The following is a 26,893-nucleotide window of genomic DNA, read 5'->3' as shown; positions in this document are numbered from 1 at the left end:
CTGAGGTGCTCTTGCAGAGAGCCAGCATGGGCTCGATGGGCCAAATGGACTCCTACTGTGCTGTAACCATTTTTTGATTCTATAAATGACTAAACCATTCTGCAGCAGTTGGCTGGTAAGAATAGGAACAGGAGGAGGCCATTCAGCTCCTCGAGCCTGTTTCGCCATTCAATTAGATCATGGCTGATCTGTATCTTAACTCCATTTACCCACCTTGGCTCTGTAACCCTTAATACCCATGCCTAACAAAAATGATCAATCTCAGTTTTAACATTTTCAACTGGCCCCCAGCCTCAGCAGCTTTTTTTGGGGGGTGGGGGGCCTAGATCTCTCTGCTCATCCATAGTTCCTACATTCTCGCCATTTAGAAAATACTTTCTTTTATTCATTCATGGGATGTGGGCGTCACTGGCAAGTCCAGCATTTATTGCCCATCCCTAAATGCCCTTGAGAAGGTGGTGACGAGCTGTCTTCTTGAACCGCTGTAGTCTGTGTGGTGAAGGTACTCCCACAGTGCTGTTAGGGAGGGGGTTCTAGGATTTTGACCCAGTGACGATGAAGGATCGGCGATATATTTCCAAGTCAGGCTGGTGTGTGACTTGGAGGGGAACTTTGAGTTGGTGTTCCCATGCGCCTGCTGCCCTTGTCATTCTAGATGGTAGATGTTGCAGGTTTGATCGATCTTTCTTGGGTCCAAAGCGGATGACCTCGCACTTTCCCACATTGAACTCCATCAGCCACAGTTTTGCCCACTCACTTCATCTATCAATGTCCCTTTGCAACTTTCAACTGCTGTCTATTATTTACTGTGCCACCTAACTTAGTGTCGTCGGCAAACTTAGATATACACCTGCTTCATCTGAGTCATTGATAAATATAGTGAAAAACTGAGGCCCCAATACAGATCCCTGGGGAGCACCGCTATTCACATCCTGCCAACTGGAGTACATGCCTATTATCCCGACACTCTGTCTCCTACCTCCGAACCAATTCAAAGTCAAGATGGCGGCCGAGACGGTCCGGTGCTGAGCGCGCTCTCCCTGCTTCGGGCGGCCAGCTCTCGCCGCTCGCTCCCGCAACCGGAGCGAAGTGTTCAGCGAGTCGGGCAGAGGCAGCGCGGCAGCGGCCACGTTGACCCGCTGGAGCACGTCGGCCGGCAGCTCCTCGGCGGGAAGGAATTCCGACTGGGAGGAGGGGAGCCGAGCATGGCGGCCAGAGGCCGAACCGTGAGAGGGAGAAGCAGGCCCCGGGCCGTCGGACCGTGGAGCCGGCGACGGTGAGGAGGAGGCCGCGGCGACCGGGGCATTCACACCCCGACGATGTGTTCGGCGAGTCGGGCGGAGGCAGCGCAACCAGCAGCAGCAGCCACGACGACCCGCTGCAGCACGTCGGCCGGCAGCTCCATGGCGGGAAGCTCGCAGTCCAACTGGGAGGAGGGGAGCCGGGCATGGCGGGCAGAGGTCGGATCGTGAGCGGGAAAGCAGGCCACCACTTGGAGCCGGCAACAGTGAGGAGGAGGCCGCGGTGACGAGGAGGACGGAGCGGCTGAGGGACATCGTGCTCCCACTGCCACGGGAAGCCATTGTATTGACTCTGAACGCAGCGCTGTATGTATAGCTGACGTGTCCCTACGGGGAGTAAGCATTCCATTGTAATTGTACTTGTACCGGTTACATATGGCAAATAAAAATTGAATTGAATTCCCTATCCAAATATTCGCTCGGAAGGTGCGATTCACTGTACAAATGCCGGTCAATGGGTTACTTTCTGGATTCTATGCAACGAAATGTACCTTGCATTGAACTTGGAAATGGGGTCACACTGTCACTACCCTAATTGAGTGCAGGCTTGTGGTCTCAAACAGGTGGACACAACAGCAAGAAAATGCCAAGTGGCTGCTGCCACAGACAGTTTTGTGCATTAAAGAATGTGTTGTGCAAATGAATTTTGTGTTTGGGTTTTCTCGCCTCAGTGGGCGAGTACCACGGGGACTTTAACGAATATTATTGTGGAGCTGTCAACTGGCATTGCCATCATTCCAGCCTCCGAATTGCACTAAGCTCTGTGCTGTGCTGTGACGTTTCCAGTATTTAGTAGATGTGAGTGATTACAGTCACACCGAGGGATGGACCTCTGGTCTGTGATTAACTGGGATTTTACTTGTAGTTTTCAACATTTAAAATCAACTACAGATACAACACCGGTAATCCGGCACCCAGTGGTCCGGCACGAGGAAGGTCCTGCTGTCACATTCCCTCCCTGGGATGGGTCCAGCTCGGGTCCCGGGACCGCCACCGGGTCAGGATCAGCGCCTGGACTGCGCAGCATCACAGACGGTTCGGCAGAGCGATGGAGCCCGAGCAGCCCGTGGGCGGTGGGGTCGGCGGCGTCACAGGGAGGGCAGCAGCAGGAAGAGGAGGAGCAGGTGGTGGCGGTGTTTGTGGTGACTTTTGACACCTTCAGTGGTTCGGAATTTTCAGTGGTCTGGTCCCGAGGGTGCCGGATTACCGGGGTTGTACCTGTACTAAACCTTTTTAAAAAACCAAACCAGATATTCTTCATGTACAATAGCAAAATACTGCGGATGCTGGAAATCTGAAATAACAACAGAAAACACTGGAAAACCACAGCAGGCCAGGCAACATCCGTGGCGAGAGAAACAGAGTTAACGTTTCAGGTCTGGGACCCTTCAACAGAACTGGAAAAAGCTGGAGATGTAACGGATATTAAGCCGGTGCCGAGGGGGTGGGAGGGAGGGACATCCTGTACTTATGTAGAGGCGGGAAAGATAAAATGTTGCAAATAGGAATGGCAAAATCATACAGCATGGAAACTGGGGGCAGGGGTTATGGTCTGAAATTGTTGAACTCGATGTTGAATCCAGAAGGCTGTAAAGTGCCTAATCGAAAGATGAGGTGCTGTTCCTCGAGCTTACATTGAGTTTCATTGGAACAATGTAATGGGCCGAGGACAGAGAGATCAGAGTGGGAGTGAAGCGGAGAATTAAAGTGACAGGCGACCGGAAGCTCAGGGTTACCCTAATGGACTGAACGGAGGTGTTCCGCAAAGCGGTCGCCCAATCTGCGTTTGGTCTCCCCAGTGTAGAGGAGACCGCATCGTGAGCAGCGAATGCAGTATACTAGATTGCAAGAAGTACAAGTAAATCGCTGTTTCACCTGGAAGGGGTGTTTGGGCCTCTGGACATTCCGAAGGGACCGCTCCCTCCGTGACACCCTGATCCACTCCTCAATCAGCCCTTCCCCTTCGCCTGGCACCTTCCTGTGCAAGCGCAGGAGATGCAACACATGCCCTTATACCTCCCCCTTCCCACTGTCCAGGGCCCCAAACACCCCTTCCAGGTGAAACAGTGATTTATTTGTACTACAGGAAACACTTTTTTTTTTATCCGGGACCGGCGTGGTGCTGGTTTATCAAAAAGTCCGGGTTACAGAGAGGTATAATAAAAGGTACGAGAGCCACAGATCCAGGCGTTGGAACCCCGGTTACACAGCCACAAATCCAGGAACAGCCACTAATATGAAGTAAAACTTACTGAACCTACTCCTGAATTTTGCCGGTTAATGAAGATTTCCGATGATTTAGGTGCCAGTAAATCGAGAGTTTCCTGTACTTGCAATCTAGTATACTGTATTCGCTGCTCACGATGCGGTCTCCTGCATTGGGGAGACCAAACGCAGATTGGGCGACCGCTTTGCGGAACACCTCCGTTCAGTCCATTAGGGTAACCCTGAGCTTCCGGTCACCTGTCACTTTAATTCACCGCTTCACTCCCACTCTGACCTCACCGTCCTCGGCCTATTACATTGTTCCAATGAAGCTCAGCGTAAGCTCGAGGAACAGCACCTCATCTTTCGATTAGGCACTTTACAGCCTGCCGGACTCAACATTGAGTTCAACAATTTCAGATAATAACCCCTGCCCCCATTTTTCATGCTGTATGATTTTTGCTGTTCCCATTTGCAACATTTTATCTTTCCCGCCTCTTACATAAGCACAGTATGTTCTTTCAATTCCTTCCTCCCCTCCTAAACGCGCCCCCCCCCCCCCACCACTGTCTCTGCACCTGCTTAATATCTGTTACATCTCCAGCTTTTTCCAGTTCTGATGAAGGGTCCCAGACCTGAAACGTTAACTCTGTTTCTCTCTCCACGGATGCTGCCTGGCCTGCTGAGTGTTTCCAGCATTTTCTATTCTTCCTGTACCCACTAACCTCAACATAACTATTGGTTAACCATTTTTAATTAAACCTTACAGTTTAATGTAATACTTTAAATGACTTCCTCTCCCCGACACTGGAGCCTCACCAGGCCAGGAATGGGTTCTTAATATTCCTGGTTACCACATATTCAGGAATGATCGAGAAGGAAAAAGAGATGGGAGGGGGTGGGGGGAGGTGGCAGCATTGATTAATGATGATTTTACAGTTCTAAGTGGAAAGAATATACCAGATGGTTCTAGCACCATCTGGCAAGTGGGTCAATAACTCAAGGCCATAGGTTCAAAATCATTGGGAAAAGATCTAGACGGAGAGGAGAGTTGTCGGGATCTGGAACGCTCAACCTGAAAAGCTGATTCCATCACTAATTTTAAAAGGGAGTGGGACAGGTACTTGAGGATGAGCAACTTGTAGGTTTGCAGAGAAAAAGCGGGGGGTGGGACTGAGCACGACAGCTCTTTCAAAGTGCCAGCACAGACACGACGGGCCGAATGGCCTCCTGTGCTGTAACGTTCTGTGATTCAAATGGACATCAGTCGTAGGGAAAATGCTAGAATCAATTATTAAGGACGTGGTAACAGGGCACTTAGAAAATAATAATAGGATTGGGCAGAGTCGACGTGGATTTATGAAAGGGAAATAGTGTTTGACGAATCTGTTGGACATTTGAGGTTGTAACTAGTAGAATAGATAATGGGGAACCAGTGGATGTGGTGCATTTGGATTTTCAGAAGGCTTTTGATAAGGTGCCACACGAGTGTTTTATTAAACAAAATTAGGACTCATGGGATTGGGGGTAATATACTAGAATGGATTGGTTAACGGACAGAAAACAGAGAATAGGAATAAACGGGTCATTTTCAGGTTGGCAGGCTGTACCTAGTGGGGTACCACAAGGATCAGTGCTTAGGCCTCAGGTATTCACAATCTACATCAATGATTTGGATGAGGGGACCAAATGTAATATATCCAAGTTTGCTGATGATACAAAGTGACAATGTAAGTTGTGAGGAGGATGCAAAGAGGCTTCAAGGGGATATAGATAAGCAAAGTGAGTGGGCAACAACATGGCAAATGGAATATAATGTGGAGTAATGTGAAAATACCCACTTTGGTAGGGAAAAATAGAAAAGCAGAGTATTTTTAAGTGGTGAGAGATTGGGAAATGTTGGTGTTCAGAGGGCCCTGGGTGTCCCTGTATACGAATCACTGAAAGTTAACATAGAAACATAGAAGATAGGAGCAGGAGTAGGCCATTCGGCCCCTCGAGCCTGCTCCGCCATTCAATGCGATCATGGCTGATCATCCAAATTCAGTATCCGATCCCTGCTTTCTCCCCATACCCCTTGATCCCGTTAGCCTTAAGAAATATATCCAACTCCTTCTTGAATTGGCCTCTACTGCCTTCTGTGGTAGAGAATTCCACAGGTTCACCACTCTCTGGGTGAAGAAATTCCTCCTCATTTCTGTCCTAAATGGCCTACCCTTATCCTTAGACTGTGACCCCTGGTTCTGGACTCCCCGACCATCAGGAACATCCTTCCTGCATCTAGCCTGTCCAGTCCTGTCAGAATTTTATAAGTTTCAATGAGATCCCCTCTCATTCTTCTAAACTCCAGCGAGTACAAGCCCAATCGACCCAATCTCTCCTCACGTCATTCCTGCCATCCCAGGTATCAGCCTGGTGAATCTTCGCTGAACTCCTTCCATGGCAAGAACATCCTTCCTCAGATAAGGCGACCAAAACTGCACACAATACTCAAGGTGTGGTCTCACCAAGGCCCTGTACAACTGCAGCAAGACATCCTTGTTCCTGTACTCAAACCCTCTCGCTACGAAGGCCAACATACCATTTGCCTTCTTAACTGCCTGCTGCACCTGCATGCTTACCTTCAACGACTGGTGCACAAGGACGCCCAGGTCTCGTTGCACTTCCCCTTCTCCCAATCTATTGCCATTCAGATAATAATCTGCCTTCCTGTTTTTGCCACCAAAGTGGATAACCTCACATTTATCCACGTTATATTGCATCTGCCATGCTTCTGCCCAATCACCCAACCTGTCCAAATCATCCTGGAGTTTCTCGGCATCCTCCTCACAGCACACACGCCCACCCAGCTTTGTGTCGTCTGCAAATTTGGAAATATTACATCTAGTTCCCTTGTCTAGATCATTAATATATATTGTGAATAGCTGGGATCCAAGGACCGATCCCTGCGGTACCCCACTAGTCACTGCCTGCCACTCGGAAAAAGACCCGTTTATTCCAACTCTTTGATTTCTGTCTGCCAACCAGTTCTCTATCCAAGCATGCAGGTACAGCAAGCCATTAGGAAAGCAAATGGTATGTTGGCCTTTATTACAAGTGGATTTGGGTATAAGAGTAAAGACGTCTTACTGCTATTATATAGGGCCCTGGTGAGACCACACCTGGAGTATTGTGTACAGTTTTAGCCTCCTTACCTAAGGAAGGATATACTTGCCATAGAGGGAGTGCAACGAAGGTTCACTAGACTGGTTCCTGGGATGGGGGTGGTTGTCCTATCCGGAGAGATTGAGTAGACTAGGCCTATATTCTAGAGTTTAGAAGAATAAGAGGTGATCTCATTGAAACATACAAAATTCTTACAGGGTAGATGCAGGGAGGATGTTTCCCCTGGCTGAGGAGTCTAGAACCAGGAGTCACAGTCTCAGAATAAGGGGTTGGCCATTTAGGACTGAGATGAGAAATTCCTTCACTCAGAGGGTGGTGAATCTTTGGAATTCTCTGTCCCAGAGGGCTGTGGAGGCTCAGTCATTAAGAGTCAAGTCAGAGATCGATAGGTTTTTGAATATTAAGGAAATCAAGGGATATGGGGATAGTGCAGGAAAGTGGAGATGAGGTAGAAGATCAGCCATGATCTTATTGAATGGTGGAGCAGGCTCGAATAGCCGACTCCTGCTCCTACTGTTCAGTGTTTAACTTTTTAAAACATGTATTTGAGTACAGACTGCACCACATCCTCACGTCATGGTTCGCTGATACACACATTTGTAACTGCATATATTTTAAATTAGTTGCAACTATATTGCTAATACATTAAAAATCTTATGTCTATGCACAGCTCCTGTTGTCACACTTTGTGTCCATGTTTATTCTGGCTTTTGCCTATGTAAACTTGTCATGCTGTAATTACACAGTCTGGCCTCTTGATGTTCTGCCCAGGCTGTGAATAGATTCACAGTCCCTCTGGAAAAGTCCAGAGCCTTGGGCCCCATCTTGTTTTTTTCCAACGGTTAAGTTTTTCATTCATGTTTTAGTGCAAACTTTGGGTTTTATTAACAAGTTAATTTTAATTGGGTTTTGTCATGCTGCCCGTGGCTCAGTGGGTAGCACACTCACCTCGGAGTCAGAAGGTCGTGGGTTCAAGTCCCACTCCAGAGCTTTGAGCACAAATCTAGGCTGACACTCCCAGTGCAGTACTGAGGGAGTGCTGCACTGTCAAAGGTGCTGTCTTTCAGATGAGACGTTAAACTGAAGCCCCATCTGCTCTCTCGGGTGGTCGTAAAAGATCCCATGGCCCTATTTTGAAGAGCAGGGGAGTTCTCCCCGGTGTTCTGGACAACATTTATCCCTCAACCAACATAACAAAAACAGATTATCTGATCATTATCAGATTGCTGTTTGTGGGAGCTTGCTGTGTGCAAATTGGCTGCTGTGTTTCCTACATTACAACAGTGACTACACTTCAAAAAGTACTTCATTGACTGTAAAGCGCTTTGGGACGTCCGGTGGTTGTGAAAGGTGCTATATAAATGCAAGTCTTTCTTTCATACATTCTCTCAGCCCCTGCCCTGTTCTTGCAACTTTACAATTTAAGTCAAATTGGGTTTCTTGCCTTTCCCTTCTGGATCCACCTCTTCTGCTTTCCCCTTGCCTGCACATTGATTGCCAAACGAAACCCAAGCAACTCGACCAACTGGCATCGGCCTGTGGCAATAGAACTTCATTTGAAAGACTATCACTTGTACAGCACCTTTTCTGTGATTCCCCCCTCCCCCCTCTTCGCTCCCACATCCCCTTTCCTTTCCTTCTTCTCCCTCCATTCCTCTTCATTTATTATGATTCAACTAAATGTCTTGCTGTAGAACTGATAATTGTGTGGATTTACTACCTTCAAATCCCTCCTGTGATTATGGATGTGTTTTTCTGCAGAATAATGACATTCATTCATAGAATAATATAGCACATTCGGCCCATCGTGCCTGTGCCTGTGCCCGCTCTTTGGTGGAGCTCTCCAATTAGTCCCACTCCCCCTGCTCTTCCCCATAGCCCTGTAAATTGATTCCCTTCAAGTATTTATCTAATTCCCTTTTGAATGTTATTATTGAATCTGCTTCCACCGCCCTTTCAGGCAACACATTCCAGATCACAACAACTTGCTGTGTTTATATAAAAAAAAAAAAAAAGTTCCCTCATGTCGCCTTCATTGATTAGGATGGTAACTTTTATCCAATTCCATTTTCCAAAAGATTCCTGGAACCTTTCTCTATTTAAAAATAAAATTAACTTTAACATTGAAATAATTGCATAAAACCAGTGTCTGCTGATTTTTCCTTCCCCCACCCCCAGGCTACAGTTCCACAGGCGCCCGTCATCCTCTGCTGTCTTGCGGAATTGGCTGTTATCCTTGGTGCTTGGCAGTGGTGGACTACTTCTCGTAGGGGCCATCCTAGCCAAGCCCAACTCTGTCCTTGCCCAAAATCCACACTCGCACATTTGCAGCAGAAGACATTGGATGGGGATCGAGAACTGGAGCTTTGACTGCTCCTCTCCAGAACATAAGAAATAGGAGCAGGAGTAGGCCAATCGGCCCCTCGAGCCTTCTCCGCCATTCAATAAGATCATGGCGGATCTGATCCTAACCGCCAATCTACTATCACAGAACCATCTCCTGAACCTAACAGAATTAGACACACGAAATAGGAGCAGGATCAGGCTACACGGCCCCTGGGCCCGCTCCGCTACCCACAGGGCCATGACCGATCCGAACCTAGACTCATGTCCAAATTCCTGCCTGCTCCCCGTAACCCTTAATTCCCTTTACTTCTAGGAAACTGTCTATTTCTGTTTTAAATTTATGTAATGATGTAGCTTCTACAGCTTTTTGGGGCAGCATATTCCATGGACCTACCACCCTCTGAGTGAAGTAGCTCCTCCTCATCTCAGTTTTGAAAGAGCAGCCCCTTATTCTAAGACTATGCCCCCTAGTTCTAGTTTCACCCATCATCGGGAACATCCTCCCCGCATCCACCCGATCCAACCCCTTCACAATCTTATATGTTTCAATAAGATCGCCTCTCATTCTTCTGAACTCCAATGAGTAGAGTCCCAATCTACTCAACCTCTCCTCATATGTCCATCCCCTCATCCCCGGGATTAACCGAGTGAACCTTTGTACTGACTCGAGAGCAAGTATGTCTTTTCTTAAGTATGGACACCAAAACTGTATGCAGTATTCCAGGTGCGGTCTCACCAATACCTTGTACAACTGAAGCAATACCTCCCTATTTTTATATTCTATCCCCCTAGCAATGAAAGCCAATATTCCATTGGCCTTCTTAATCACTTGCTGCACCTGCATACTAACCTTTTGAGTTTCGTGCACCAGGACCCCCAGATCCCTTTGTACTTCAGTACTTTCCAGTTTCTTGCCATTAAGATAATAACTAGCTCTACGATTTTTCCTGCCAAAGTGCATAACCTCACACTTTCCAGTATTGTATTCCATCTGCCAAATCTCTGCCCACTTACTTAGCCTGTCTATGTCCCCTTGCAGGATTTTTATGTCCCTCCCATCTTAGTATCATCTGCAAACTTTGATATGTTACACTCGGTCCCCTCCTCCAAATCGTTAATATAGATTGTAAAGAGTTGGGGACCCAGCACTGACCCCTGTGGAACACCACTAGTTACTGATTGCCAGTCCGAGAATGAACCATTTATCCCAACTCTGCCTTCTGTTAGATAGCCAATCCTCTATCCATGCCAGAATATTACCCCCAATCCCGTGATTTTTTATCTTAAGCAATAATCTTTTGTGTGGCACCTTGTCAAATGCCTTTTGGAAGTCTAAATACACTACGTCCACTGGTTCCCCTTTATCCACCCTATATGTTACTTCCTCAAAGAACTCCAGCAAATTTGTCAAACATGACTTCCCCTTCATAAAACCATGCTGACTTTGTCCTATTAAATTATGATTATCCAAATGTCCTGTTACTGTCTCCTTAATAATGGACTCCAATATTTTACCTACCACAGATGTTAGGCTAACCGGTTTATAGTTTCCAGCCTTCTGTCTACTGCCCTTTTTAAATAAGGGCGTTGCATTAGCAGTTTTCCAGTCTGCCGGGACCTTTGCTGAGTCCAGGGAGTTTTGGAAAATTATTACCAATGCATCCACAATCCCTACTGCCACTTCCCTCAAGACCCTAGGATGTAAGCCATCAGGTCCAGGTGATTTATCCGCCTTGAGTCCCATTATTTTACCGAGTACCACTTGTAGTGTCCGTGTGTAGATAAAGACACTGAAGACAGGAGTTGGTTCATAGGTATTTACTAAGCAAAGTCTGGGGGGGGGTTCTGAAGGATATACACAATACACAGGCTTATATAGCCCAAGTGGCAATTACCGGCATTATGCACACCTGGGGCTCTTAAAGGCACATACACCACAATTCCTCCCCTTTTAGCTAACCAGTACATCATATTTTAAGTAATTATTAATTACATGTTATATGCAAAATAATATACATTGCTGTAATTAATTAATTATAAGTTAGTCTCTCAGGAGGCTTCCTGACTTGGTCCGGATAACGCCTCGGGGGTGTAGTAGTTTCTGGTGGTGTAGTAGGTTCTTCTGGCAAGGCTGATTCGGCTTGAATGCCAGTGTCGGGTTCATCGGGTTCCAGTATCACTGGATCGGAGGTAGATATGGGTATCTGTACTTCATCGTTAGATGTATAGAGTGGTGGTGTAGGTTGTCCCTTTTCGGATGACTTTATGATTTGGTCAGCATGGCGCCTTATTATGCTTTCTCCGATGTCCACGGTATACATCAGTGGTCCTAGTCGTGTGCAGATGGTTCCAGGCTGCCATTTCTCGGTACGGTAGTTCCGGGCCAAAACCTGTTGGCCTATCTGGAAGGCCCTAGTTGGCCTTTCATTCATGCCTTGAAACTGCCGGTTCTCCACGTCCCTTCTGATGTTGGGCTTGACCAAATCCAGCCGGCATCTTAGGTTTCTATTGAAGAACATCATGGCGGGAGTTCGGTTGGTAACCATATGTGTTGCATTCCTGTATGCGACTAAGAAGTTATCCACCTTGTGCTGAAGTTTTATGTCTTCATTACCCATGGCCTTTATGGCCTTCTTGAAGGTCTGGACAAACCTTTCAGCCAATCCATTGGTGGCGGGATGGTATGGGGCGTACGTGTAGTGCTTTACCCCATTGTTTTTTTAAGAACTTTCTGAATTCTTCGGACACAAATTGCGGTCCATTATCAGAACATATCTGTTCCGGCAGCCCATTCCTGGCAAATATGGTCCTTAATACTGTGATGGTTTTTTCCGTGGTGGTGGAGGACATCTTTATTACCTCCGGCCACTTGGAGTGTGCATCAACCGCGATTAAGAACATTGAGTCCATAAATGGACCAGCAAAGTCGATGTGCACCCTTTGCCAGGGAGATGAGGGCCACTCCCATGGATGTAAAGGGGCCTGTGGTGGAGCATTTTGGACCTTCTGGCATCCTAGGCAGCTCTTGGTCATGTCTTCGATGTCTCCATCGATACCTGGCCACCATACAAACGCCCTAGCTAGGTTCTTCATTTTCACTCCACCCAGATGCCCCTCGTGAAGCTCCTTTAGCACTTTATCCTGGAGTTTGGGTGGAATCACCACTCTGGATCCACACATCAAGGTTCCTCGGCACACTGACAGCTGTTCTCCTCTTTGCGAGAATGTTGGCAACAGTGGTTCACCATGTGCTGGCCATCCCTTCACTGTTAAATCGTACACCCGTGAGAGAGTCGGGTCATTTCTTGTCTCCCTTTCAATGGCAGAATTTGTCACTGGTAGACATTCCACTATGGTAGAGTGGAATATCTCTACTGGGTCTGCTGTAGGTGCCTCTTCCATCGTTGGCAACGGTAGGCGCGATGAACCGTCAGCATTCCCATGCTGTTTTGACCCTTTGTATTCTATGTTGTATTGGTGTGCCCCTAGAAAAAGGGACCACCTCTGTAGCCTTTGTGCTGTCATAATGGGAACACCTTTTTTAGGGTTGAATATGGAGATGAGGGGTTGATGGTCAGTCAACAAGGTAAATTTTTGTCTGTGTAGGTAATCGTTGAATTTCTTCACTCCCCATACCAGGCTGAGTTCTTCCCTGTCTATTTGGGCATAGTTACGCTCAGCTGAGTTTAATGAGCGTGACACAAAAGCTATCGGCCGTTCTGAGCCATCAGGGAATTTATGGGATAATACTGCTCCTATGCCGTAAGGGGATGCATCGCACGCCAGTCTGATTGGTAGTGATGGGTTGTAATGAGCCAAAACTTCTTCGGATGTGATTAAGTCTTTGCATTTATGGAAGGCACGTTTACAGTCTTCGTTCCATTTCCAAATCACTCCTGTCTGTCGAAGTTCATTAAGAGGGTGTAGAAGAGTTGATAAGTTCGGTAAAAATTTATGATAGTAATTTATTAATCCCAGGAATGACCTTAATTGTGAAACATTTTCAGGTGCTGGGGCTTTTATAACTGCTTCAATTTTTTCAGGTGACTTATGCAACCCTTCATTATTAATTATGTGGCCACAATATGATATGATTTTTGAAAAATTCACACTTGGGGCGATTTGCTCGTAGGCCCCGTTCTTTCAGCCTAGTGAGCACCTGCTCCAAATTGGCAAGGTGCTCGTTGTCGTTTTCTCCTGTTATAAGGATGTCGTCTAGGTAGCAATGAGTCCCCGGAATCCCTTGCAGGACTTGCTCCATAGCTCTTTGCCAGATAGCTGAAGCTGATGCTACTCCAAAAACCAGTCGATTGTACTGGTACAGGCCTTTGTGTGTGTTTATTGTGAGATACTTTTTAGAGGCGTCCTCAACCTCCATCTGTAGATATGCCTGTGCCAAATCAATTTTGGTGAAACGTTTCCCCCCGGATAGTGAGGCGAAAATATCTTCAATCCTCGGAAGAGGATACTGTACTGTGTGAAGGACCGGGTTTACAGTCACCTTGAAGTCACCACAGATGCGACTTTTTCTCTGTTCTTCAGAGTTATTTTTCAATGCTTTTTTCATGACTGGAACGATGGGTGTTGCCCATTCGCTCCAATCTATTTTGGATAATACGCCTGCTTTTTCCAAATTCTCCAGCTCTGCCTCGACTGCTGGATGTATTGCGTATGGCACCGGTCTTGCCTTAAAAAATTTGGGAATTGCTGCATCTTCCACTTTTATTGAGGCGGTGATGCCTTTCAAGGTTCCTAGTTTCTCTTGAAACACTTCTTTGGCGTTGGCCAAGATGTCTTTTAATCGTTCAGGTATGATGTCATCATTGTTTTTTTCCTTACTGGTCACCGTCAGTGCCTGAATGGAGTGCCAGTCTAAACATATCTTCCTGATCCATTCATGTCCCAACAATGGTGGACCACCATCTTGTAGAATGTATAAATACAACTTTTGTATTTCTTTGCCGTTGTATACAACAGGCACCCTTATTTTTCCTTTGGGGTATACTTTCTGCCCATATATGTTTTTAAGATAATGGATGTGTCTTTTAGAGGTATATGCGAAAATAGCCTCTCGTAATCTCGTCGATTTATTACGGTTAGAGCTGATCCTGTATCTAGCTCCATTTTAACTGGGGACCCTGCTATTGTGAGGGTAACCCAAATGGTTTGGTAATCCTCTTTGGCAAGTACATTATGTAATTTGAGACAGCTTAGTCTCTTGTTTTTGAAGTCGCTATCGCTCTTCTGGTCTTCGGAGCTACTGTCCGTCATCATTTGTACCTTCCTGTACTTTTCTTTATTGATTTTTTGTTTTCTGTCAGTGGATTTATTTTGTCCAGATTGGCATACCCGTGCAATGTGTCCAATCTTCCCGCATTGCCTGCATGCTTTGTCCTTGAACCAGCAGTCCCTCTGGTTATGGGTGGATCTGCCGCAGCGATAACATCTTCCGAACCCCTGTGTCATTTCATGGGTGCTGAATTCCTGTGTCTTTTGTTGTATCTCTGCAGCTCCTTTTGCTGCTGCTTCGTATGATACAGCCATACTGAAAGCTTTGTCCAATGTTAAATCTTTTTCAGAAAGCAGTCTTTTTTGTGTTCCTTCACTTAAGAGACCGCAAATGAATTTGTCTCGAAGATAATCTGATAGTCCTGCCCCGAATTGGCAGTACTTTGATAGCTTTCTTAATTCGGTTAGGTAATCAGCGTTACTTTCATTCTTGTGTTGATTTCTCTTGAAGAACTTGAATCGTTCCGCTATCAGCAGCGGTGTTGGGTTTAAGTGCTCCTGCAGGGTATCAACAATTTCTTTAAAATTCTTGTCCTTTGGTTTGGCTGGAGTGATTAAGTTTCGTAACAGCCCGCATGTCTTTGCGCCCATTAAGTTCAGAAGTACTGAAGCTTTTTTTGCATCTTCTATTCCATTTGCAGTGCAATATACCTCTACTCTTTCCACGTATGTGGTCCAATCCTCTATTTCGCTATCAAAAGCATCAATATTACCAGATTTAGGCATTTCAGAAAAGATATGGTGCTTCCCGCGCTTTTTTTTCTTCCCTTCTGTAGCAAAGATATGGCGCTTCCTGCGCTTTCTCGCCGCTGCTGCCGATAACGACGCTGTTTTACTGCGGTTTCCGTTTATTCACTGTTGGAGACTCGTTCCCGCCGGAGGTCTGAACGCTGACCTGCTTGCTGTGCCGGCCGTCTCCCGAGTGCTCCCTCCCAGTCCGTTATTCACAGAAACCCCACAGTGCAGATAGAGGCCATTTCGGCCCATCGTTATTGCTTGCCTCCGATTTCTGCCTGTCTCAGCTGTAGAGCCAGCCGCTGGAGCCCCAGCCTGACGCCCAGGAAGGATTAGCGCAGTACCTGCCACCAGCTTGGCCAGCTGGTGAAACCACAGTTTCTCTCACTTCCTTGAGTCTTCTGGACGCCCGAGGAATCGAGGTGCTGCCGAATTGCAGGTAAGTCCGTTTCCACTTCGTCGCCACTGTAGTGTCCGTGTGTAGATAAAGACACTGAAGACAGGAGTTGGTTCATAGGTATTTACTAAGCAAAGTCTGGGGGGGGTTCTAAAGGATATACACAATACACAGGCTTATATAGCCCAAATGGCAATTACCGGCATTACGCACACCTGGGGCTCTTAAAGGCACATACACCACACCACTTCCTTAGTGATTTTGATCGTGTTTATCTCCTTCCCCCCCCCCCCATATCCCCCTGCTTGTCCAGTGTTGGGATATTCTTAGTGTCCTCTACTGTAAAGACTGATACAAAATATTCATTCAGTGTTTTTGCCATCTCCATATTTCCCACCATTAATTTCCCGGTCTCATCCTCTAAGGGACCAACATTTACTTTAGCCACCCTTTTTCTTTTTGTATAACTATAAAAACTCTTACTATCTGTTTTTATATTTTTTGCTAATTTACTTTCATAATCTATCTTCCCTTTCTTAATCAATCTTTTTGTTATTTTTTGCTGTCTTTTAAAGTTTTCCCAATCCTCTATCCTCCCACTAGATTTGGCTACCTTATATGCCCTTGTTTTTAGTCCAATACTATCCTTAATGTCTTTACTTAGCCACGGATGGCTGTCTTTTCTTTTACACCCTTCTCAGTGGAATATATATTTTTTGGAAGTTGTAAAATAACTCCTTTAAATGTACACCACTGATCATGTATCGTCTTACCCTTTAATCTATTTCCCCAATCCACTCTACTCAATCCTGCTCTCATACCTTCATAGTCTCCTTTATTCAAGCTTAGCATGCTTGTTTGAGATCCAACCTTCTCACCCTCTAATTGAATATGGAATTCAACCATGTTATGGTCACTCATTCCAAGGGGATCCTTTACTAGTACATTTTTAATTAATCCTGTCTCGTTACACAGGACCAGATCTAAGGTTGCTTGCCCCCTGGTCGGTTCAGTTACATACTGCTCAAGAAACCCATCCCTAATACACTCAATGAACTCATCCTCAAGGCAGCCCTGCCCAATTTGATTTGTCCAATTAATATGATAGTTAAAATCCCCCATAATTATAGATGTTCCCTTATTACAAGCCTCAACTATTTCCTGATTGATACTCTGTCCAACAGAGTTGCAACTGTTCGGAGGCCTATAGACTACGCCCACTAGTGTTTTTTCCCCCTTATTATTCCTTACCTCCACCCAAACTGTTTCATTATCCTGATCTTTTGACCCAATATCATTTCTCTGTATCAGTGATTCCTTCCTTTATTAACATAGCCACCCCACCTCCCTTCCTGATCGTTAAATAACCTGGTATGTTTAATTCCCAGGCATTGTCACCCTGCAGCCATGTTTCTGTAATGGCCACAAGATCATACCCATATGTAGTTATTTGTGCCATTAACTCGTCTATTTTGTTACGAATGCTACGTGCATTCAGATAGAGAACTTTCAAATATGTTTTGTGACACTTAGTTCCTCCTTTTGCCCTTTTTATTACTTTACCTTTTACTCCATACCTTCTGCCCCTTCCTGACACGCTCTGGATTTTAATTTCCCCACTGCTACCTAAGTCTATGACCTTCTCTGTTGTCACTTATTATTTGCTCTCTAGGAACCTCCCCCCCCCCCCACTAGTTAGTTTAAAGCCCTCTCTACAGCCCTAGTTATATGATCCGCCAGGACTCTAGTCCCAGCACTGGCCAAGTGAAGCCTGTCCCAATGGAACAGCTCCCTCCTGCCCCAGTACTGGTGCCAGTGTCCCAGGAAGCAAAACCCATTTCTCCCACACCAGTCTTTGAGCCACGCATTTAACTCTAATTTTATTTGTCCTAGCCAAATTCGCTCGTGGCTCAGGTAATAATCCAGAGATTATTACCCTTGAGGTTCTGTTTTTTAATTTGACCCCTAGCTGCTCATACTCCTTTAACAGAACTGGCTTCCTAGTCCTATCTACGTCGTTTGTACCAACATGGACCATGACAACTGGATCCACCCCCTCCCACTGCAAGTTTCTTTCCAGCCCAGAGGAGATGTCCTTAACCCTGGCACCGGGTAGGCAACACAGCCTTCGGGACTCTCGCTCTCGGCTGCAGAGAACTCTATCTATCCCCCTAATAATACTATCCCCTACCACTACAACATTTCTATTTACTCCCCCCTCTTGAATGGCCCCCCGTTCCACGGTGCTGTGGCCAGGTTGCTCATCCTCCCTGCTCCCGTCCCCGCAGGGAGTAAGAACCTCGAACCTGTTGGTCAAGAGCAAGGGCTGCGGCTCCTCCAGCTCTACCTCCTGGATCCCCGTACCTGCCTCGCTCGTAGTCACACCGTCCTGTCCCTGACCATGGGCTACATCTGAATTAATTAACTTCATAGGTGTGACCACCTCCTGATACAGAGTCCAGGTACTTCTCCCCCTCCCTGATGTGTCGCAGTGTCTGAAGCTCAGACTCCAGCTCATCAACACGGAGCTGGAGTTCCTGTAGCAGCAGACACTTGTCACAGACGTAATCACCGTGAGCCTCAATGGGGTTCACCGGCTCCCACATCTCGCAACAGTAACACATCACCTGCTCCATTCTATGTAATTAATTAAAATTTTTATTGTTAGTTATGGACACCCTCTGCCCGATTTTAGATGCTAGTATCCCCCTTTAATTGATTGGATTTAAATTAAATCAATCCCTCTAGTTACACCAGTTAAATGGTTTACCAACAGTCACTCTGCACCAGAAAGGCCTTGGTACACCACAGCAACCTTAAAAACTATAAACCACAGACTTAAAGTTTTAAAACGAGAGAAATACTCCAACCAATCACCTACCTGTTTTGTGGTGACGTCACACCTTGAATACTTTTTACCTCCTCTCCTTGCCTGAGATTGGAGATTGGTGAGGCCTACCTGAGCCTCTGGGGCCTCTTGTAGTCGCTCTGCCGCGCTGCTCCGCCTCCACCCGCTGCTGATGCCGCACTGAGGCCTACCTGAGCCTCTGGGGCCTCTTGTAGTCGCGCTGCTCTGCCTCCACCCGCTGCCGATGCCGCACTGAGGCCTACCTGAGCCTCTGGGGCCTCTTGTCACGCTGCTCCGCCTCCACCCGATGCCGCACTGAGGCCTACCTGAGCCCCTGGGGCCTCTTGTAGTCGCGCTGCTCTGCCTCCACCCGCTGCCGATGCCGCACTGAGGCCTACCTGAGCCTCTGGGGCCTCTTGTAGTCGCTCTGCCGCGCTGCTCCGCCTCCACCCGCTGCTGATGCCGCACTGAGGCCTACCTGAGCCTCTGGGGCCTCTTGTAGTCGCGCTGCTCTGCCTCCACCCGCTGCCGATGCCGCACTGAGGCCTACCTGAGCCTCTGGGGCCTCTTGTCACGCTGCTCCGCCTCCACCCGATGCCGCACTGAGGCCTACCTGAGCCCCTGGGGCCTCTTGTAGTCGCGCTGCTCCGCCTCCACCCGCTGCCGATGCTGCACTGGGGGTGTGCTAGCCAATGTTGGTACTGATTCCCTTGCCCAGGCTAGGGCTTGAACCTGGGGCCATCCTGGGCTAGACAGCTACTCACTGGGAACACTGACCCATCGGGGATCAAGCAAATATATAGAGGGGTTTCTGTTCATGTGCCTTTTAGAATCATAGAAATTTACAGCACAGGAGGAGGCCATTCGGCCCATCGTGACCGTGCCGGCTGACAAAGAGCTCTCCACCTTAATCCTACTTTCTCCAGCTCTTGGTCTGTAGCCCTGTAGATTACGGCACTTCAAGTACATATCCAAGTACTTTTTAAATGTGATGAGGGTTTCTGCCTCTACCACCCTTTCAGGCAGTGAGTTCCAGACCCCCACCACCCTCTGGGTGAAAAAATTTCTCCTCAAATCCCCTCTAAACCTTCTACCAATTACTTTCAATCTATGTCCCCTGGTTATTGACCTCTCTGCTAAGGGAAATAGGTCCTTCCTATCCACTCTATCTAGGGCCCCTCATAATTTTTTACACCTCAATTAGGGCCCCCCTCAGCCTCCTCTGTTCCAAAGACAACAACCCCAGCCGATCCAATCTTCCCTCATAGCTAAAATTCCCCAGCCCAGGCAACATCCTCGTAAATCTCCTCTGCACCCTCTCTAGTGCAATCACATCCTTCCTGTAATGTGGTGACCAGAACTGCACGCAGTATTATAGCTGCGGCCTAAATAGTGTTTTATACAGTTCAAACATAATCTCCCTGCTCATGTATTCTATACCTCGGCTAATAAAGGCAAGTATCCCGTATGCCTTAACCACCTTATCTACCTGTCCTGCTACCTTTAGGGATCTGTGGACATGTACTCCAAGGTCCCTCTGATCTTCTGCACTTCTCGGTGTCCTACCATTTATAGTGTATTCCCTTGCCTTGTTAGCCCTCCCCAAATGCATTACCTCACAGGTAATGCATATGCTCCGGATTGAATTCCATTTGCCACTGTTCTGTCCACCTGACCAGTCCATTGATATCTTCCTACAGTCTGCAGGTTTCTTCTTCATTATCAACCACACGGCCAATTTTTGTATCATCTGCTAACTTCTTAATCATACTTCCTACATTCAAGTCCAAATCATTGATAAAAAGCAAAGGACCCAGTACTGAGCCCTGCGGAACCCCACATGGAAACAGCCTTCAGTCACAAAAACACCCGTCGACCATTACCCTTTGTTTCCTGCCTCGGAGCCAATTTTGGATCCAACATGACACTGCCTTGGATCCCATGGGCTTTTACTTTCGTGACCAGTCTGCCTTGCGGGACCTTGTCAAAAGCCTTGCTACAATCCATATAGACTACATCAAACGCACTACCCTCATCGACCCTCCTTGTTACCGCCAAAAAAATTTAGTCAAGTTAGTCAGACGACATTCCCTTAACAAATCCATGCTGACTGTCACTGATTAATCCATGTCTTTCTAAATGAAGATTTATCCTGTCCCACAGAATTTTTTCCAATAATTTTCCCACCACCGAGGTTAGGCTGACTGGCCAGTAATTACTCGGGCTATCCCTTTCTCCCTTTTTAAACAACGGTACCATGTTAGCAGTCCTCCAGTCCTCTGGCACCACACCTGAAGCCAGAGAGGATCGGAAAATGATGGTCAGAGCCTCTGCTATTTCCTCTCTTACTTCTCAACAGTCTGGGATACATTTCATCTGGGCGGGGATTTATCCACTTTCAAAGATGCTAAACCCCTTAATACTTCCTCTCTCACTATGTTTATTTCATCTAATATTTCACACTCTTCCTCCCTGATTGCAATGTCTGCATCGTCCCTCTCTTTTGTGAAAACAGACAAAAAGTATTCATTAAGAACCATACCCATGTCTTCCACGTCCACACACAGGTTACCTTTAAGGAAGCGGAAGACATGGGTATGGTTCTTAATGAATACTTTGCGTCTGTTTTCACAGAAAAGAGGGACGGTGCTCTTCTTAAAAACCTTCTACCCAAAGTGCAGCTGAAAGTGTTAAGGTGCGGAATTTCTAAAATGCATCCAGGAGAACTTTTTTAGCCAGTACAGTATGTAGCAAGCCCAACAAGGGAGGGGGCGGTTCTGGACTTAGTTTCAGGCAATGAAGCTGGGCAGGTAGAAGGTGTATCAGTGAGGGAGCATTTTGGTGCTAGTGACCATAATTCAGTTATATTTAAGGTAGTTATGGAAAAGGATAGACCAGGAATAAAAATTCTAAATTGGGGAAAAGCAAATTTTGCTAAGCTCAGAGGGGATTTAGCCATAGTGGACTGGAAACAGCTACCTGAAGGTAAATTGGTGTCAGAGCAGTGGGAGGCATTCAAGGAGGAGATCTGGAGGGTTCAGACCAAACGTGTCCTTAAAGAAAAAAGGTGGGACTAACAAATCTAGAGCCCCTGGATGTCTAGAGACATACAGGGTAGGATAAAGAAAAAAAAGGGAGGCGTATGACATACCGAGGGCTAAATACTGCAGAATCTTTAGAGGAGTACAGAAAGTGCAGGGGTGCAATTAAAAAGGATATTAGGAAAGCAAAGAGAGAGGATGAAAAATTCTTGGCAAGTAAAATCAAGGATAACCGAAAGCTATTAATGAATACTTTGCGTCTGTTTTCACAAAGGAGAGGGGCGAAGCAGACATTGCTATCAGGGAGCAGGAGTGTGAAATAGTAGATGAAATAAACATAGTGAGAGGGGAAGTATTGAGGGGGTTAGCCACTTTAAAAGTGGATAAATCCCCAGGCCTGGACGAAATGTATCCCAGGCTGTTAAGCGAAGCAAAAGAGGAAATAACAGAGGCTCTGACCATCATTTTCCAATCCTCTGGCTTCAGGTGTGGTGCCAGAGGACTGCTAATGTGGTACCCTTGTTTAAAAAGGGAGACAAGGATAGACTGAGTAATTACAGGCCAGTCAGGTGGGAAATTATTGGAAAGAATTCTGAAGGACAGGATAAATCTTCATTTAGAAAGACACGGATTAATTAAGGATAGTCAGCACAGATTTGTTAAGGGAAGGTCATGTCTGACAAACTTGATTGAATTCTTTGAGGAGGTTACAAAGAGGGTAGATGAGGGTAGTGCATTTGATGTAGTTTACAGGAAACTGGTTTATCCGGAGGTTATATGTCCGGAATACTCGATCTAACGGCAAAAATCAGGAGCCGTTTTCTATAAGTTTTTTTAGTTCTCGTTGCTTTTTTTTCCCCAGTCAGGCACTGCAAGGTCTGTAGCTATAGCAACAGCTTCAGCTAGAGACGCTTGCAGCTGCAGCCGACTGTTTTGAAGCTGTTGCTAAGCAACAGGGTTTGTTGATTCACACGGAGCTTTTCAGTTCCGTATATTTCAACATTAACGCTGGTATGTCCGGCACTTTTGATGGTACGGCACCAGCTCGGTCCCGTCAGTGCCGGATATCAAAGTTTCCTGTATATGGACTTTAGCAAGGCTTTTGATAAAGTTCCACATGGCAGATTGGTCACTAAGTTAAAAGCCCATGGGATCCAAGGCAAAGTGTCAAGTTGGATTCAAAATTGGCTCGGAGACAGGAAGCAGAAGGTAATGGTTGATGGGTGTGTTTGTGACTGGAAGGCTGTTTCCAGTGGGGTTCTGCAGGGCTCAGTACTAGGTCCCTTGCTTTTTGTGGTATAGAGTTATACAGCACAGAAAGAGGCCCATCGTGTCCGCGCCGGCCATCAAGCCCTGTCTATTCTAATCCCATTTTCCAGCATTTGGTCCGTAGCCTTCACAGAATCACAGAATCTACAGTGCAGATAGAGGCCATTTCGGCCCATCGAGCCTGCACCGACACATATCCCACCCTATCCCTGTAACCCCACGTATTTAATCCCCTAACACTGAGGGTCAATTTATTTTATGCCTTGTATGCTATGGCGTTTCAAGTGCTCATCTAAATGCTGCTTGAATGTTGTGAGGGTTCCTGCCTCTACCACCCTTTCAGGCAGTGAGTTCCAGATTTCAACCACCCTCTGGGTGAAAAAGTTTTTCCTCAAATCCCCTCTAAACCTCCTGCCCCTTAACTTGAAACTAGGCCCCCTGGTTATTGACCCCTCTACTAAGGGGAAAAGTTCCTTTCTATCTACCCTATCTATGCCCCTCATAATTTTGTACACCTCAATCAGGTCCCCCCTCAGCCTTCTCTGCTCTAAGGATAACAACCCCAGCCTGTCCAGTCTCTCTTCATAGCTGAAACGCTCCAGCCCAGGTAACATCCTGGTGAATCTCCTCTGCACCCTCTCCAATGCAATCACATCCCTCCTATAGTGTGGTGACCAGAACTGCACACAGTATTCCAGCTGTGGCCTAACTAGCGTTTTGTACAGCTCCATCATAACCTCCCTGCTCTTGCCTTCATTAGCCGAGGCATAGAATATAACTATCCCATATGCCTTTTTAACCACCTTATCTACCTGTCCTGCTGCCTTCAGGGATCTATGTACATATGCACCAAGGTCCCTCTGATCCTCTGTCCTTCCTAGGATCCTGCCATTCATTGTGTATTCCCTTGCCTTGTTAGTCTTCCCAAAATGCATCACCTCACACTTTTCGGGGTTAAATTCCATTTGACACTGTTCTGTCCATCTAACCATCCTGTCTATATCCTGTAGCCTGAGGCTTCCCTCCTCGCTATTTACCACTCCACCAATTTTTGTGTCATCTGCGAACTTACTGATCATACCTCCTACATTCATATCTAAATCATTAATGTACACTACAAACAGCAAAGGACCCAGCACCGATCCCTGCGGTACACCACTGGACACAGGCTTCCAGTCACAAAAGCAACCTTCGACCATCACCCTCTGCCTCCTACCACTAAGCCAATTTTGGATCCAATGTGTCAAATTGCCCTGGATCCCATGGGTTCTTGACCAGTCTCCCATGTGGGACTTTGTCAAAAGCCTTACTGAAGTCCATGTAGACTACATCAACTGCACTACCCTCATCCACACACCTAGTCACCCCCTCTCAAAATTCAATCAAATTGGTCAGACATGATCTCCCCTGACAAAGCTATGCTGACTATCCCTGATTAATCCCTGCCTCTTCAAGTGGAGACTATATATATATCAATGATCTAGACTTGAATATAGGGGGCATGATTAAGAAGTTTGCAGATGATACTAAAATCGGCTGTGTGGTTGATACTGAAGAAGGAAGCTGTAGACTGCAGGAAGCTATCAATAAATTGGTCAGGTGGGCAGAACAGTGGCAAATGGAATTCAATCTGGAGAAGTGTGAGGTAATGCATTTGGGGAGGGCTAACAAGGAAAGGGAATACACATTAAATGGTAGGACACTGAGTCGTGTAGAGGAACAAAGGGACCTTGGAGTGCATATCCACAGATCCCTGAAGCTAGCAGGCCAGGTAGATAAGGTGGTTAAGAAGGCATACGGAATGCTTGCCTTTATTAGCCGTGGCATAGAATACAAGAGCAGGGGGGTTATGCTTCAACTGTATAAAACACTAGTTAGGCCTCAGCTAGAGTACTGTGTGCAGTTCTGGTCACCACATTACAGGAAAGATGTGATTGTACTAGAGAGGGTACAGAGGAGATTTACAAGGATGTTGCCAGGAGTAGAGAATCTTAGCTATGAGGAAAGACTGGATAGGCTGGGTCTGTTTTCCTTGAACAGAGGAGGCTGAGGGGAGACCTTGAGGTGTATGAAATTGAGGGGCCGAGATAAAGTGGATAGAAAGGACATATTTCCCTAGCAAAGGGGTCAAAAACCAGGGGGCACAGATTTAAAGTAATTGGTGGAAGGTTTAGAGGGGATTTGAGGGGAAATTTCTTCACCCAGAGGATTGTGGGGGTCTGGAACTCTCTGCCTGAAAGGGTGGTGGAGGCAGGAACCCTAACCACATTTAAAAAGTACTTGGGATGCTGTAACCTTCAGGGCTACGGACCAAGAGCTGGGAAGTGGGATTAGGCTGGATAGCTCTTTGTTGGATGGCGCGGACACGATGGGCCGAAATGGCCTCCTTCAGTGCTGTAACTTTCTATGATTCTATCTGTTGTTAGTTTAAAATATCCTAATGTTGCTTTATTCACTCCATTCTACCTGACTCTTCATAGTGCCACTTGCCGTAGACCAATCAGAGGGGCTGCTGGGAGACCGATTGAGTTCACGTTCAAGGATGCCCTTCCAAGGAGGCCTTTTCCCAAATTCCAGCCAGTGACGCAGATCAAACCAGAGAAGAGTAAAAGCCGGCGCTCTGTGCCCATCTGGATGCAGATTGTGGTGTTCCTCATCGTGGCATTCTTCTTGTTCTTGGTTTATCAAGCCATGGAAACAAACAAAGGGAATCCGTTCCCCATGATCCCTGAAGGTTCCACTAAGTCGGCAGCTGACGGTCACCAGTGAGCCGGATGGTGCAGCAAGCTTAACCATGGGTACATCCTCGTACAGGTCTGAACAAGCTGTTCTGTTTTTGCATCGGAACAGAGTCTGGGGGTGGGGGGTTGGCGGGAGGAAAGTGATCATGTGGAACCGTTTTTTAATACGGCAGAAAAGGAAAATGGACATCTGACTTCTGCTTTAGGAATGGACTATATCAGGTCTCTGTGCCATACCATACAAGGATCAACTCATTTAAAATTTGCAATCTCAAACTTTTTTGTAAACTATTTTTCTAAATTGAGACTTTCTTCACCTTTTTAAAAATGGATCATGCCACAATTGGCACAATGAGGGTAACACAGGTACAGTGTGATGCTACGATATGTTTGTGTAGTGATCAATAAGGATTGTATATGAAGTGCGTAGTAATGTTGAATCTTTTCTACCGTTGAGGCATGGTTAGACTATTCTTTAGGCATGGGGTCAAGATCAGTGTTCTAAAAGTAACGCTGTGATCCAGATAATGTTACTTTGAATTGTGTTGGTCTGGTAAAATGAGGATTAAAATAGAATAAAGGTTTTCTGCATTACTGCTTATAGCAGGAAGTACATCTACAGCAGGATTTGTTTGAAAAACATTGCATCTTTCAGTAAAAAATGTAATTGGATAGAAGTACAAATTGCATCATGAGCCTTGGCACATACTATTATACTGTCCTGTAGCATCAATACTCTTCACTGTTAATTGCTATCTTTACTGTGATGTTTTCCTTGTTTAGTGTTAGATCATAGTCATTTACAGGAGGATTTACAGTCCTAACGTAGGCTGGTGTATTTTAATTGCCTAGAACCATGTCTTTTTAGAAGATCTATTTATTAGCAATACTAAATGTTCATATTGAAATAAAATGACTAAAATAGTGATGACTATGGAGCTCGTATACGTCTTGCTGACAGCATTTTTCTTTGCTGCCAACTATTGACGAGCAAGGCATCGCCTGCCACAGCAGTCAGCATTCCAATGCACTCCTTGGGGATTCTCCCGCTTGATCGCCGGAACCCTGTTTATACGGATACTCTGGTTTCTGCCGAGGTTACGGCGGCAGATCGGGAGAACCCCGCGGAAATTCCCGTCGACTGTCTGTTTTCACAGAAATCACAGAAACCCCACAGTGCAGATAGAGGCCATTTCGGCCCATCGAGCCTGCACCGACACACATCCCACCCGATCCCCGTAACCCCTACACCAACACATATCCCACCCTATCCCTGTAACCCCACGTATTTAATCCCCCTAACACTAAGGGTCAATTTATCATAGCCAATCAACCTAACCCGCACATCTTTGGACTGTGGGAGGAAACCGGAGCACCCGGAGAAAACCCACGCAAACACGGGGAGAATGTGCAAACTCCACACAGACAGTCGCCCGAGGCTGGATTCGAACCCGGGTCTCTGGCGCTGTGAGGCAACAGTGCTAACCACTATGCCACCGTGCCGCCATGTTTTGAGCAGTGTGCTTTGGCTTAACCAACTATTTGGCAGTACCCGG

General features: G+C 46.4%; 1 protein-coding gene across 2 annotated transcripts in view; it reads left to right on the top strand.

The window, feature by feature from the left end:
• LOC147081072 (lamina-associated polypeptide 2, isoforms beta/delta/epsilon/gamma-like) overlaps positions 1–26,280 on the top strand; it is a 61,730-nt gene extending 35,450 nt beyond the window's left edge. For both annotated transcript variants that reach the window (XM_085980971.1, XM_085980972.1), the window contains one exon: positions 25,077–26,280. In XM_085980971.1, coding sequence (XP_085837097.1) covers positions 25,077–25,365 — 289 coding nt within the window. In that variant the 3' untranslated portion in view covers positions 25,366–26,280. The remainder of the gene's footprint in view (positions 1–25,076) is intronic.
• The last annotated feature ends 613 nt before the right edge of the window (positions 26,281–26,893 follow it).

Source organism: Somniosus microcephalus, unplaced genomic scaffold (genome assembly GCF_052327205.1).
Source record: "Somniosus microcephalus isolate GS21.2 unplaced genomic scaffold, FLI_Smic_1.0 scaffold814, whole genome shotgun sequence".
In the NCBI taxonomy this organism is placed as follows: domain Eukaryota; kingdom Metazoa; phylum Chordata; class Chondrichthyes; order Squaliformes; family Somniosidae; genus Somniosus; species Somniosus microcephalus.
The sequence above is the reverse complement of the archived record's forward strand: the minus strand, read 5'-3'. Positions and strand labels throughout refer to the sequence as shown.